This window comes from Podarcis bocagei, assembly GCF_964188305.1.
Source record: "Podarcis bocagei genome assembly, chromosome: 13".
NCBI lineage: Eukaryota > Metazoa > Chordata > Lepidosauria > Squamata > Lacertidae > Podarcis > Podarcis bocagei.
In genome coordinates this window covers 39,583,764-39,595,965 of record NC_138138.1, presented here as the reverse complement: position 1 = coordinate 39,595,965, position 12,202 = coordinate 39,583,764, and the positions used below count along the sequence as shown (strand labels likewise).

The window sequence follows — 12,202 nt, the reverse complement described above, 5'->3', positions numbered from 1 at the left end:
CCTGTCTGGTTGTGACACGTGGGGAATTTCACGGGGAAGAAGGTATTGTGGGGCACCTGAAGTCAGAGGTGTTTGTTCTTCTTGCCAGGAGCTGATCTCCACCTGAATGCTTTCCTCTCTCTTTCTTTCCTTCCCTCTCACTGCCCCCGCCCTGCAGCTGAATTCCTTTGAACAGCTCTGCATCAACTACACCAACGAAAAGCTCCAGCAGCTCTTCAACCACACCATGTTTGTGCTGGAGCAGGAAGAGTATCAGCGAGAGGGTATTGAATGGAACTTCATTGACTTTGGCCTGGACCTCCAGCCCTGCATAGACCTCATCGAGAGGCCGGTGAGCAGCCTGGGGATGGGAGAAAGGAGATAAGAGACACACCGTGCTTATTTGGGGAAAGTATATTCCATTTATAGGGAAGAGGCTTTCTTCTACAAGGTATTGGCCGGGGTGGGAGATTTTGATCGGCACCTCAATAATCTGACATTTATGCCCCAGTCTGTGAGGAGGTGCAATGGAATCTGTGCAAAGGAGCATCACACATGCTTCCTTTTTGCTCTTTGTTTGTTTTGGCATGCACAAAAAGAAAGAAATGTAGTAGCTGCAAGCTTCTCCCAGCAGGCAGATGCAACGATGGAGAAGGTTGCATTCTGCAAAAAACAAAAGAAAAGAGAAAAACAACTCCATGCATGCAGAAAACTAGCACAACAGAGAGCAGTCTGGGCTAGAACATCCTCTCCCTAGGATTGGCTAGTTGTTGTGTTTTACTTGCAGGGAGGTTTTTGTCCTTTAAAAAAAGCAAGCATGCAGGAACATCCACAAACACTATTTTTCCCCTCCTCCCTGACCCAGTGTGCGTTTGGCTGAGTCACCTGGGACTGTTGGCACCCCTTGGCAGTGTACTTGCACCCCACTAATGACACGGTGTGACCTGGAGTATGTGGATTGATTTTCCTGTGAAAGCTGGTAGGCGGTTAGGAATCTCTGCTCCAGACCTTTTTATCTAGGCTGATCCTACAACTAGTCATTTAGGGTGTAATCACCGCACCTCTTTCACTCGCATTTTATATTCCTCCCATGTTTTCCTACGGAGTCTTCTTGGAGCTGGTGGGGTTCCCTTACCTTGGGAAAGCTAGCTTAAGGAGGGGGGAACCCACAGCAGTAGCGCTGTGGGTGATCCTTAGTGCTGTTTTCCTGTCCTTTGGGAGGTGCATGGCTTTGACATGTTCATTGACATTCTTGGAGAGGAGGCATGTTGTTCTAACACCTCCTCCCTTCAGGCAGAGCTGTGTCTTGAGCACACCTTTCTGGTCAACACCATTGCCGGGTGGGTTCTCTCACTCCCTGCAAATACCACATTTTGACAATTGTTTTGCTTTAATAAATGGCTCAAAATCATGGTGCAGGGAATGGCAGTGGAAGTGTAGGTGATCCTGGTTTTGTTTAAAGGGGTCCAGTATATCTGAAGGAGCGTCTCCACCCCATCGTTCTACCCGGACACTGAGGTCCAGCGCCGAGGGCCTTCTGGCGGTTCCCTCACTGTGAGAAGCCAAGTTACAGGGAACCAGGCAGAAGGCCTTCTCAGTAGTGGCACCCGCCCTGTGGAACGCCCTCCCATCAGATGTCAAAGAGAACAACAACTACCAAACTTTTAGAAGACATCTGAAGGCAACCCTGTTTTGGGAAGCTTTTAATGTTTGATGTATTACTGTATTTTAATATTTGGTTGGAAGCCGCCCAGAGTGGCTAGGGAAGCCCAGCCAGATGGGCGGGGTATAAATAATAAATTATTATTATTATATTATAATATAGCATTCCAGTTCCCAGCCCCCTGTCACTTGCCTAGAACCTTATACACTTTTCCAGGCACTCAGTACAATTGACTCTTTTCCAGTCTGTTTATCCACACCCACAAACATAACTCTCCCCAGCGAGGCAACTTCGATTTCCTCCTTGGGTTCCCTTGCTTAATGGTTTTGGTTTTCCTCTGTCCCAGGCAAACCCCCCAGGGGTGCTGGCTCTGCTAGACGAAGAGTGCTGGTTCCCCAAAGCCACTGACAAGAGCTTCGTGGAAAAGGTTAGCCAGGAGCAAGGAACCCACCCCAAGTTCCAGAAGCCCCGGCAGCTGCGGGACAAAGCTGACTTCTGCATCATCCATTACGCTGGCAAGGCAAGTTACTTCCACCCCACCCCCATGCTGGGTTTCCCCCTATTTACTGGCACTCCTGGGCTCACTTTCATCTTGTGGTTCTTACTGCTAGGAGGCAAAAGCCCAGCTGCTACGTTCTAGGTCTGCAGGTGTTGCTGGACTACAACTCCCATCATCCCTGACCATTGACTGGAGTTGATGGGAGTTGTAGTCAGGCATCACCTGTAGGGTACCAGATTTACAAAGGCCAGTCTCATGACCTAACTGCAGTGTCTAAAGGAGGGGGCTCAGAGCTCCGTAGTGGAGCTGAGGTCCCAGGTTGCATCTCAGTTAACAGGGCTGGGAAAGGCCTATTGCCTGAGGGCCCGGATAGCCACTGGCAGTCAGACTTCAGCCCCACCTGTTTCTTTCAGTTTCATTTCATAAAATTTATATACCGTTTGATTCTAAGAAAACTTCTAAGTGGTTTACAGTGATATAATATTAAAAGTATCAATAAAAAGCATGCATTTAAAAGATTGGTAAAATCAGTGCTTTTTTTCTGGGGGGAGGCCGCAGGGGTACGCACACTCCTAAACATTTTGTGAATCTTCGTGCTTTTGTCCATTTACTGCATTTATTTTTCCCGATTTGAACTTTAAAATGGTGATTTTCTTGAGTCAAAATAAGAGTACCCCTAAACATTTTTATTTTTTTTAAGAAAAAAAGCACTGGGTAAAACCATGAGTAGCTAAAACAAAAACACATGTAACTTCTTCATGGCTGGATAGGCTTGCCTAAGCAAAAATGCCTTAAACAGATGCTGAAAAGAGTACAGCGAAGGCTCCTGTCTGACGTCAACAGGCAAGGAGTAGGTGCTGCCGCACCAAAAGGTTGATTTCTTACAAGCACCAAATGAGTATTATGTGGCACATATGATCAGTATGAGGCCCCTGACCACTTGCATCCAAAGGAATGTGGCCCTTGACCCCCCTCCCTCCCCAAAAGGTTGTCCACTTCTGGAGTAGACACTATTGGGCTTAGAAATGGACTGAATGGTCCAACTTTGGGATAATGCCGTTTTATCCCTGCACATGGCTGGGTTGTGGCGCACCCATAGCTCTGATATTTCTGCCTTTTCTCCTCTTTTTTCTTTCGCTCTCCCCCCTTTTCCTTTGAAAGGTTGACTACAAAGCAGACGAGTGGCTCATGAAGAACATGGACCCCTTGAACGACAACGTGGCTACGCTTCTCCACCAGAGCGCAGACAAGTTCACGGCAGAGCTGTGGAAAGATGGTAGGGGGCCTGGGAAGATCTAAGTTGATCCGTTCATAGGCCATCTTCTGTCACCAGTGTCCTCCGGGCGGCTTGCAGGGATTAAAACAAAAAAAGCAATACAGTTGTACCTTTGATCCTGAATGCTTTGGTACTCAGACGTTTTGGTTCCCGAACGCCGCAAACCCAGAAGTGAGTGTTTCGGTTTGCAAACATTATTTGGAACCCGAATGTCTGACGGGGCTTCCGATTGGCTGCAGGAGCTTCCAGAAGCCACACTTTGGTTTCCGAACATTTTGGAAGTCAAATGGACTTCCGGAACAGATTCTGTTCGACTCCAAGGTACAACTGTATTGCAATAGAACAATGAAGATAGTGGGTAGCTTTAAAACAGAGAGTTAATTCAATGATTAATGAGTCACCGGGGGGGGGGGGAGCGGTTGCCTGCGTTGAATCTGAGCCTCCATACTTACACATATTATTAACCTGTTTACATATTTAATTAACCTAGTGGCCTGTAGATCTCAGTAACTGCCAATATAACTTCTCAAAGCTGCTTGAAGCTCTCTCTTGTTGCTGCTGGTACTAACCACTTTGCTCTTTGCTCTTTCTGTTTCCTTCTATCCTTGACCCACCTCTCTCTTTCCCCCCTGTTATGGATTGCTTTGTGAAACCTCACCTGCCCCTTTCCCTGCCTGGCCCTGTCCTTTCTCCAGAGATCCAGAACATACAGAAGGTCTATTTCTTTGACAGCTATGCCGTGGCATCTCAGGGTCCAGCAGAAAGTATGTCCCTCCTTCCCACACATGAGCCACCAGCATGTAGGAAGGGAGGGCTATAGGCAGGCTTATGAGGGGGAAGACATGCACCGTCTTCCTCTTAATATCTGGGGTGGGGAACAAGGGGGCCCTCTAGGTGTCGCCCAACTCCCATCAGCCTCAAGCCAGCTTGGCCAATGGTCAGGGATGATGGGAGTTGTAGTTCAGTAATGTTTGGAGGGCCACAGGTTCCCCACCTCTGTTTAATATTTTCTAGATCAGCCTTTTCCCCAAACTTGGGGAACTACAAACAGATGGGACTACATTTCCCATCACCCCCAACCACAGATGCTGCTAGATAGGAGTGATGGGGATTGTAGTACAACAGCATCTGGGGTCCCAAGGTTGAGAAAGGCTGGTCTAGACCATGGGCGGGGAACCTCTGTTGTCAGTCTGCAACACCCACCATCCCTGACCATTGGCTAAGAGAGATGAGGGTGCTGGGAGTTATAGTACAATAATGTCTGGGCACCCAAGGTTGTAGAACATTGGTCTAGACCAGCCTTTCTCAACCTTCGGTCCCCAAAATGGGACTACAGTTCCCATCATCCCTGACCACTGGTCCTGCTAGCTGGGGGTGATGGGAGTTGTAGTCCGAAAACAGCTGGAGAACCCCTGGTCTAGACCATGGATGAGGAACCTTTGGCCCTCCCAGTATTGTCGGTATCACAACTCCCACCATCCCTGGCCATTGGCGGAAGCTGGAGTCCATGAATCTGGAGGGCCAGAGGCTTCCTATCTGGGGTCTGGATAATTCAGATGTGACTTCCTTTACTAACGTTGCACTCCTGCGCATTGTTTTAATAAGTCCCATTGTCTTAAATAGGGCTTAGTCCCTGGCAAGCGTGCTGTGTTTTCAGGAGCGCAGCCTCAAAGCCGCTCGTGGGCTTCAGAATTAAATTGCCGTGGTTTCTTTTCACTCTCTCCGCTCTGCCCCACGTGTCCTCCGGGTGCTACCTGGGCATGACGCTCCCTTTCCTCTCTGCAGTATCTAAACCAACAGCAGCCCAAGAGCACCTGAGGCTTCTCCCTTCAAAGGCCCACTGAGGCAGATGGGAGCAAACAGGCCCTCAGGACTGCTGGGTAACACTCGCCTTGTTTTCTTCTGCTCTCCAACGGCAGTCTAACTAAATTGTGTGGATTAAGAAAGCGGAAGTGTGAGGAGGGGCTCATTGAAACTTGTTTCAATGTCCCTTGAGGGCTGGGCTTCCATTGTCCTTCGTCACATCCGCTCTGAAGGTTTTATGTATAACTTAAGTGGGTTGGGAAATGCCAGGTGGCTTCCGTTCCCTCAGAGAGGGCTCAGAGGGGTTTGGGGCAGCTGCAATGGATGTTATGTGGGGTTGGGAGGGAGGGAGGAAACCCACAGATTCCTGCATTTCCCCTGAGCTGAGAAGCCCCTTCCCCCTGTTCCACAGTGGACCGAATCGTGGGCCTGGACCAAGTGAGCGGGATGGGAGACCTTGCCTTCGGCTCCTCATACAAGACGAAGAAGGGGATGTTCCGGACGGTGGGGCAGCTGTATAAGGAGTCTCTCTCCAAGCTCATGTCAACTCTGCGCAACACCAACCCCAACTTTGTGCGCTGCATCATCCCCAACCATGAGAAAAGAGTGAGTTGCTCACGCGACGGAGGCCTGTAGTGCGTATGGGGAGCAGGATGAGTGTCCTGGTGTTGAAGGGAGCCTGGTGTCAAAAGCAGGCCCAAGCCTTCCTCTGGGTGAAAGGGGAGACTGGTCCTCAAAGGGAGTTTCTTGGCCAAAGGGCTGAATCCCGACAAGACAGATGTACTGTTTCTGGGGGAGTCAAGGGCGGGTAGGTGTGGGGGACTCCCTGGTCCTGAATGGGATAACTGTGCCCCTAAAGAACCACATGCGCAGCCTGGGGGTCATTTTGGACTCACAGCTGTCCATGGAGGCGCAGGTCAATCCAGGGCAGCTGTCTGCCAGCTTCATTTGGTATGCCAGCTAAGGCCCTACTTGCCCCCATTCTCGCCAGAGTGGTGCATGCCCTGGTTTTGTCTGACTTTAGAAGACAACTAAAATAGGGAAGTTTTTAATGTTTGATGTTTTACTGTGGTTTTATAATTTGTTGGAAGCCGCCTGGCAGTGGCTGGGGCAACCCAGTCCAATGGGCGACATATAAATAAATTAGTAGTAGTAGTAGGACACATCTCCCATGAGGGATGATGGGGATTACACTCTCGGTAACTTGAGTCGCACCACAGGTCCTCCATCTCTGGCGTGCAGTGGCTAGAATGTTAGACAGGCCAGGGAAACCTGATTCAAATCCTCCTCTGCCATGGTAGCCTTGGAAAACTGGTCCAGTCCCACCTCACAGGGTTGTTGGGAAGATTAATGAGGGATAGCTCACCCACATACCACCCTGGGCTTCTTGGAGGGTGGGCAAGGTATAACTAAGAGAACAAGCAGTATTACTCTGCTTCCTGAAGTGCCCTCTGACAGCTCCTGCTTCTTCCCGGCTCCTATTACAGGCTGGAAAACTGGAGCCACACCTCGTGTTGGACCAGCTACGCTGCAACGGAGTCCTGGAGGGAATTCGCATTTGTCGCCAGGGCTTTCCCAACCGCATCATCTTCCAGGAATTCCGGCAGAGGTACCCTGAGGACTTGAGGGAGGCCTGGCCTTAGTTGGAGGGCAATGGGCGTGCGCCCAGAGGGGTCTGCCCCTGTTCTCAGCCCCTGAGGATCAGATCCACCATGGGCTTAACTCATCCCTGGTATCTGAGGGTGTTAACGTCAAGCTCAAGCGTGCGTGGTGTCCGTGTGATTTCTAACCTCTCTGCTTTCTCCTTATCCTCTGGCAGGTATGAGATCCTGACTCCAAATGCCATTCCTAAAGGCTTCATGGATGGGAAACAGGCCTGCGAACGCATGGTACGTGGGGCTCTCCCGCCAGGGTGATGGGCCAATGTGGGCTAGAACTGGCCCAGATGCAGAAAACCAGAACGTCCTACCGACTAATCCCTCCCACCCCCCAAAAAACCCACCTTCTGTTTCTTTTCATCCTCACAGATCAAGGCCTTGGAGCTGGACCCCAACCTCTTCCGCATTGGCCAGAGTAAGATCTTTTTCCGCGCTGGCGTCCTTGCTCACCTGGAGGAGGAGCGGGACCTGAAAATCACAGATATCATAGTCTCCTTCCAGGCAGCTGCCCGCGGATACTTGGCCCGCAAGTGAGCACTGAGCCGCTATACTGGGGCGAATTGCCAATGGGCTACTTTAAAGCAGGATGTCATCATATTCTGGGGCAGGGAACCCAGAGCTGTGCAGGAGGTGGCGATGGACTCACAACTCCCGTTTGCCCCAGCCAGCGTGACCCATTGGTCAAGGATGATGGGAGTTGTAGTCCAAAAACACCTGAGGGGGTCCGATTTCCTCCCATCCCTGACATTAGAGAAGTAGAGAGTCACAGAATTGTAGTGTTGGAAGGGACCCCGAGGGACATCTCGCTCAACCCCCTAGAGAGATCTCCGAACGAGTGTTTGGCCTCTGTGCGCCTCTGGTGAAGCTGTCATGGCTGCCACTACACACACTCACTGCAACCAGGCAGAGGCCGTAACCTGTTCTGTCAGCTGTAGAGCAGCCAGTTAGGCTTCTTTCAAGCCTGATTGTACCAGAGGGGAGAAGTGGGGGAAAGGGAAGCGAATGTGTGGGCACCAGGGAAGCAGATGCGCGTGTCATCCCAGGGTCGTGGGTTCAAGCCCCGCGTTGGATGAATGATTCCTGCATTGCCAGGGGGGGGGGTGGACAAGATGACCCTCGTGGCCCCTTCCAACTCGACAAGTCTATGATTCTGTGATTCTGTGATGGGGTCCATGTTGGCAGCCTCTGGCTTACTCCGCTTGGGAAGCCAGAACTTCTGGTATTCTCTGGAGAGGGGGCTTCATCCGCCGCCAGTGATTGGGTGGAAGCTCTGTGACTGGCCATGCCCCCTTCTCGGGAATCTTTTGTGACGCTTCCTCAGAACTCCCCACTGGGCACACACAGCCCCTGGGCTAGGAGATTGCTCTCCACCTGGCTCCCTGTCCGCCCTCGGTAGGCCCTCCTTTTGTCTCCTCTGGAGTCAGAAACCTGTATGAACCAAGCCAGCTGCAAACACAGCTTCCCTGGTGGGCTTTGCATGGAGGGTGGAGGGGAGGGTAAGGAATTATACAGCCACAGAAGGCTCCAGCATTGCAGGGGGTGGACTGGATGGGGGTCCCAGCTCTATGTTTCTATGATACTACATGCACAGAGCCCTGGCTAAGGTACCTAACCGTGCTTTTCTGACTGTGTACGCTTCCCTCTCCTCCCAGAGCCTTCATGAAAAAGCAGCAGCAGATGAGCGCTCTCAAGGTCATGCAGCGTAACTGCGCCGCCTACCTCAAGTTGCGCCACTGGCAGTGGTGGCGCCTTTTCACCAAGGTGGGTCAGGCGGCGATGCTAAGGATGGGGGTGTCTCATAGGACATCAGGCACGGTTTGGGGAAGAGCAGCCTCATGGGCCAACTTCTGTGGAGGGCGGAGGTTCTTCCTTCTCAACCCCCCCCACCCCCACCTCCCACTTTGGCTCTCTCAACACCTTCCCCTCCTTTTCTTCCTCCTCCCCTTTTCCCCAGGTGAAGCCCCTGTTACAGGTGACCCGTCAGGACGAGGTGATGCAGGCAAAGGCAGTGGAGCTGCAAAAGGTGCAGGAGAAACACGTGAAAACCCAAATGGACCTGAAGGAACTGGAGAACAAATACCAGCAGGTGAGCAGGGAGAGTGGGAGGAGCCAGGAGTCCTCAGCCATTAAGCCACACCTCCTCTCCTGACATCTGCAGCGGAAGCCCCACCCCCTTCTCTTTCAACCATTCACTTGGACTCTCCTTGCATTGCCTTCCATATTGGCCTTCCTGCCTGCCTACTCCGTGTCCTGAAACAGATTTTATAATAGGTCCGCCTGAACTCTTTTTTCTCTTGGGTCGCATCCGCACCATAAGCACTCTTATAACAGTCATGGCTCCCCCCACCCAAAAAAAGAATCATGGGAACTGTAGTTTGGCCCTCCCAGCAACCTTAGCAAACTACAGTTCCCGGGATTCCACACCTGTGGTGTAAGAGTGCATTAGTTGTATGGCGCAGGTGTGACCTTTCATTTGTGAGGACTGCATCCTCCTCCTCCTCCTCCTCTATAATTCACACTGCTTGTACGTTCCACGTCAAGCTTCTAGTCCCCACTGCTTAAATGCCGGGATTGGGATAAAACCTTCCTTAATTAATGGTTTGCTGTACCCTAACGTCCTGAGCTAGGCTCCAGGGGGATCTGATGCCTGTCCCTCCCTCCTTGATCCCGTTTCCGTGGCTAGCTCTCGGAGGAGAAGGCCATCCTGGCCGAACAGCTGCAGGCGGAGACGGAGCTGTTTGCCGAAGCCGAGGAGATGCGGGCGCGGCTGGCGGCCCGGAAGCAGGAGCTGGAGGACATCCTGCACGAGCTGGAGTCGCGGGTGGAAGAGGAGGAGGAGCGTTGCCAGCAGCTGCAGGGGGACAAGAAGAAGATGCAGCAGCACATCCAGGTGAGTTGGGAAGAGAGGACCGTCCTCCATCGCCAGGAGGAGCAAAGGAGGAGGGCAGCTGCCGCCCACTCCCTTGCGGGAAGGCGGCTAAATTGATCCGTGCAGCTATACGTTAGGTGTGGTGGGTGGAACGAAGCAAGAGTTTTGCTTCATCTGCTAACGTTTGTGCAGAAATCGGCTTTTCTCGGACCAAGCTTCTAAGGGCATGCACAGAGAGAGAAGGTTGGTTGTTACCAGGTTAGTTGTGACGCTGAACGGGGCCTTCTCAGTGGCGGTGCCTCAGTTGTGGAATTCCACTCCTATAAAGGCCTACCCCCCCAAATCCCTTTAAAAATATAAATTTCTTCAGCTCATCTTTAAAAATAGGTCCTGGTTTTGTTGTGAAATACAGTCAAACCTTGGTTCTCAAACATAATCAGTTTCGGGAGACTGTTCAACTTCCTAAACGTTCGACAATCGAGGTGCGGCTTCTGATTGGTTGCAAGAGCTTGCACTCAAGTGGAAGCCATGTCAGATGTTCGGGTTCCCAAAAACGTTCGAAAACTGGAGCATTTACTTCTGGGTTTTCGGTGTGTAGGAGCCGAAACGTATGATAACGGAAGTGTTCGAGAACTGAGGTTTGACTGTAAACGCTTTTGTTTATGGCATCTGCAGAGCCCTTAGGGTGACTTGCACGGTCATGCTTGCATCAGTCCTGTGCTGCAGGGCAGATTTGGGGGTGAGCGACTGCCCTGAGGTCGCCCCGTGAACTTTGTAGTTGAGCAGGGATTTGAACCTGGGTCTCCCTGGTCCCAGTCCAGCCACTACACTGCGCTTGAATATTCTGCTAACCCTGCTGCTTTGGTGAGGCAGTTCCAGGGCTTGAAATAACCGCTCCGCTTCTTTTATATGGCCCGCTTCTTTACGTATGCCCATTGTCCCCTGCTCTCCCTCCTCCCTCGTAGGACATCGAAGAGCAGCTGGAGGAGGAGGAGGCCGCCCGGCAGAAGCTGCAGCTGGAGAAAGTGAGCACGGAAGCCAAGATGAAGAAGATGGAGGAAGACCTGCTGGTGCTGGAAGACCAAAACTCAAAACTGCACAAAGTGAGTTGGGGGCCCTTCCTGCTGCAGCCTCCCCACCTCTGGCACAAAGCAGAAAAGGCGGGGCTGAGGGGGGGGCGTTATTTGTGGTGTTTTTTGCCTGCCTGCCTGCCTTGTGTTTTGTGGCCCATCCTTGCTCTGGTGGGAAACCCTTTGGTTGCGTCTCTTCTCTTTATATATCTAACATTTTATTAGTGTTTTAACATATCATTTTCAACAGTAATTAAACATACTTTTACATCTTATTCGATTTTTTTGACTTCCACCAGTCCTGTCTGAAAATTTTCCAATCTAATCTCTTAGTATGCATTTCTTATTTTCCCTATTACATTGCAATCTCATAATCAATATCTCTATCTTTTTTTCTACTTTGTAACACTTTGTATCTTTCTCCTTACAAAACTTCCTGTAGTCCTACTAGCGTGGTTTCTTCTCTTCTCAAGCGCTTCAGCAAGTTACGTTTCACTGTGTTTGTTTAGAGTTGAAAACTGATAATATATATATATATTTTTAAAAAGCAGAGGAGGAACCTCAGCCTGCTGCTGCTTTGTGAGGTGCAGACTGCCCTTGGTGGTGGTGGGGGATTTAAACTATTAACCTCCACAGTTGCAAAGATAGAGGTGAGGGGGGGCTATTTGGGGGCCCTAGAGACACTTCCAAGCTGCTGCTGGTTTTGGGAGGTGCTTCACTCACATACCAGCCAGTTCAGGCAGCGCAACTACAAACTGGATTGGAGCTCTTGCTCAACAAGCCTTGTCCCCCCCCCCCCCGCAAAAAAAAAGATCAGACGTTTTGCAGTAAGGAAAGTTAACAGGGAAATGCAGGGTCACCTCTGCTTTGGCATCACGTTGTCTGACCTTTCTGCAAATGAATCAAGGTGGGTGCTCAATAAAGCAGCTTGTCTGGAAGTGAGATCTAGGAGGAGGCAGATGGGTAATGGCAAAGCTGGTTAAGTCAGGAGTCTAGGAGCCTGGACTCCTGGGTTTCCTGGAAGTGTTAGGCATGTTTGGGTCCTAACCCCACCCACCCTGTGTCTTTTTACACCCGCTTCCCTTTCTGGCCGCTGCCTTCGCCAGGAGAGGAAGCTGATGGAGGAGCGTCTCTCCGAGTTCACCTCCCATATGGCAGAGGAGGAGGAGAAGGTGAAGAGCCTCTCCAAACTGCGCAACAAATACGAAGCCGTCATTGCCGACATGGAAGGTGCGTCTGGGAACAGGGGAGTACACAGAGGTTGGGGGGGGCCTAGATTTCTTCCCTGGGCACTTCAGACCCCAGGAATCGCATTCCTTTGGTGTGGCAATTGAAACCTGGTATAAAACTGGCCTCTTTGGGGAAGTGCTTCTTTGGGGAGGTGT

The 12,202-nt window shown here is 51.0% G+C and overlaps 1 protein-coding gene across 14 annotated transcripts in view; it reads left to right on the top strand.

Annotated features, from left to right (window-relative positions):
* LOC308571593 (uncharacterized protein) overlaps positions 1-12,202 on the top strand; it is a 63,961-nt gene that overhangs the window by 30,262 nt on the left and 21,497 nt on the right. For 8 of the 14 annotated variants that reach the window (XM_081167229.1, XM_081167228.1, XM_081167226.1 and 5 more), the window contains 13 exons: positions 158-331; positions 1,989-2,162; positions 3,303-3,417; positions 4,113-4,181; positions 5,633-5,826; positions 6,708-6,829; positions 7,040-7,109; positions 7,248-7,408; positions 8,531-8,639; positions 8,833-8,964; positions 9,562-9,768; positions 10,713-10,850; positions 11,924-12,047. In XM_081167229.1, coding sequence (XP_081023355.1) covers positions 158-331; positions 1,989-2,162; positions 3,303-3,417; positions 4,113-4,181; positions 5,633-5,826; positions 6,708-6,829; positions 7,040-7,109; positions 7,248-7,408; positions 8,531-8,639; positions 8,833-8,964; positions 9,562-9,768; positions 10,713-10,850; positions 11,924-12,047 — 1,789 coding nt within the window. The remainder of the gene's footprint in view (positions 1-157; positions 332-1,988; positions 2,163-3,302; positions 3,418-4,112; positions 4,182-5,632; positions 5,827-6,707; positions 6,830-7,039; positions 7,110-7,247; positions 7,409-8,530; positions 8,640-8,832; positions 8,965-9,561; positions 9,769-10,712; positions 10,851-11,923; positions 12,048-12,202) is intronic. The other 6 variants (XM_081167224.1, XM_081167220.1, XM_081167221.1 and 3 more) reach the window with 1 other exon arrangement.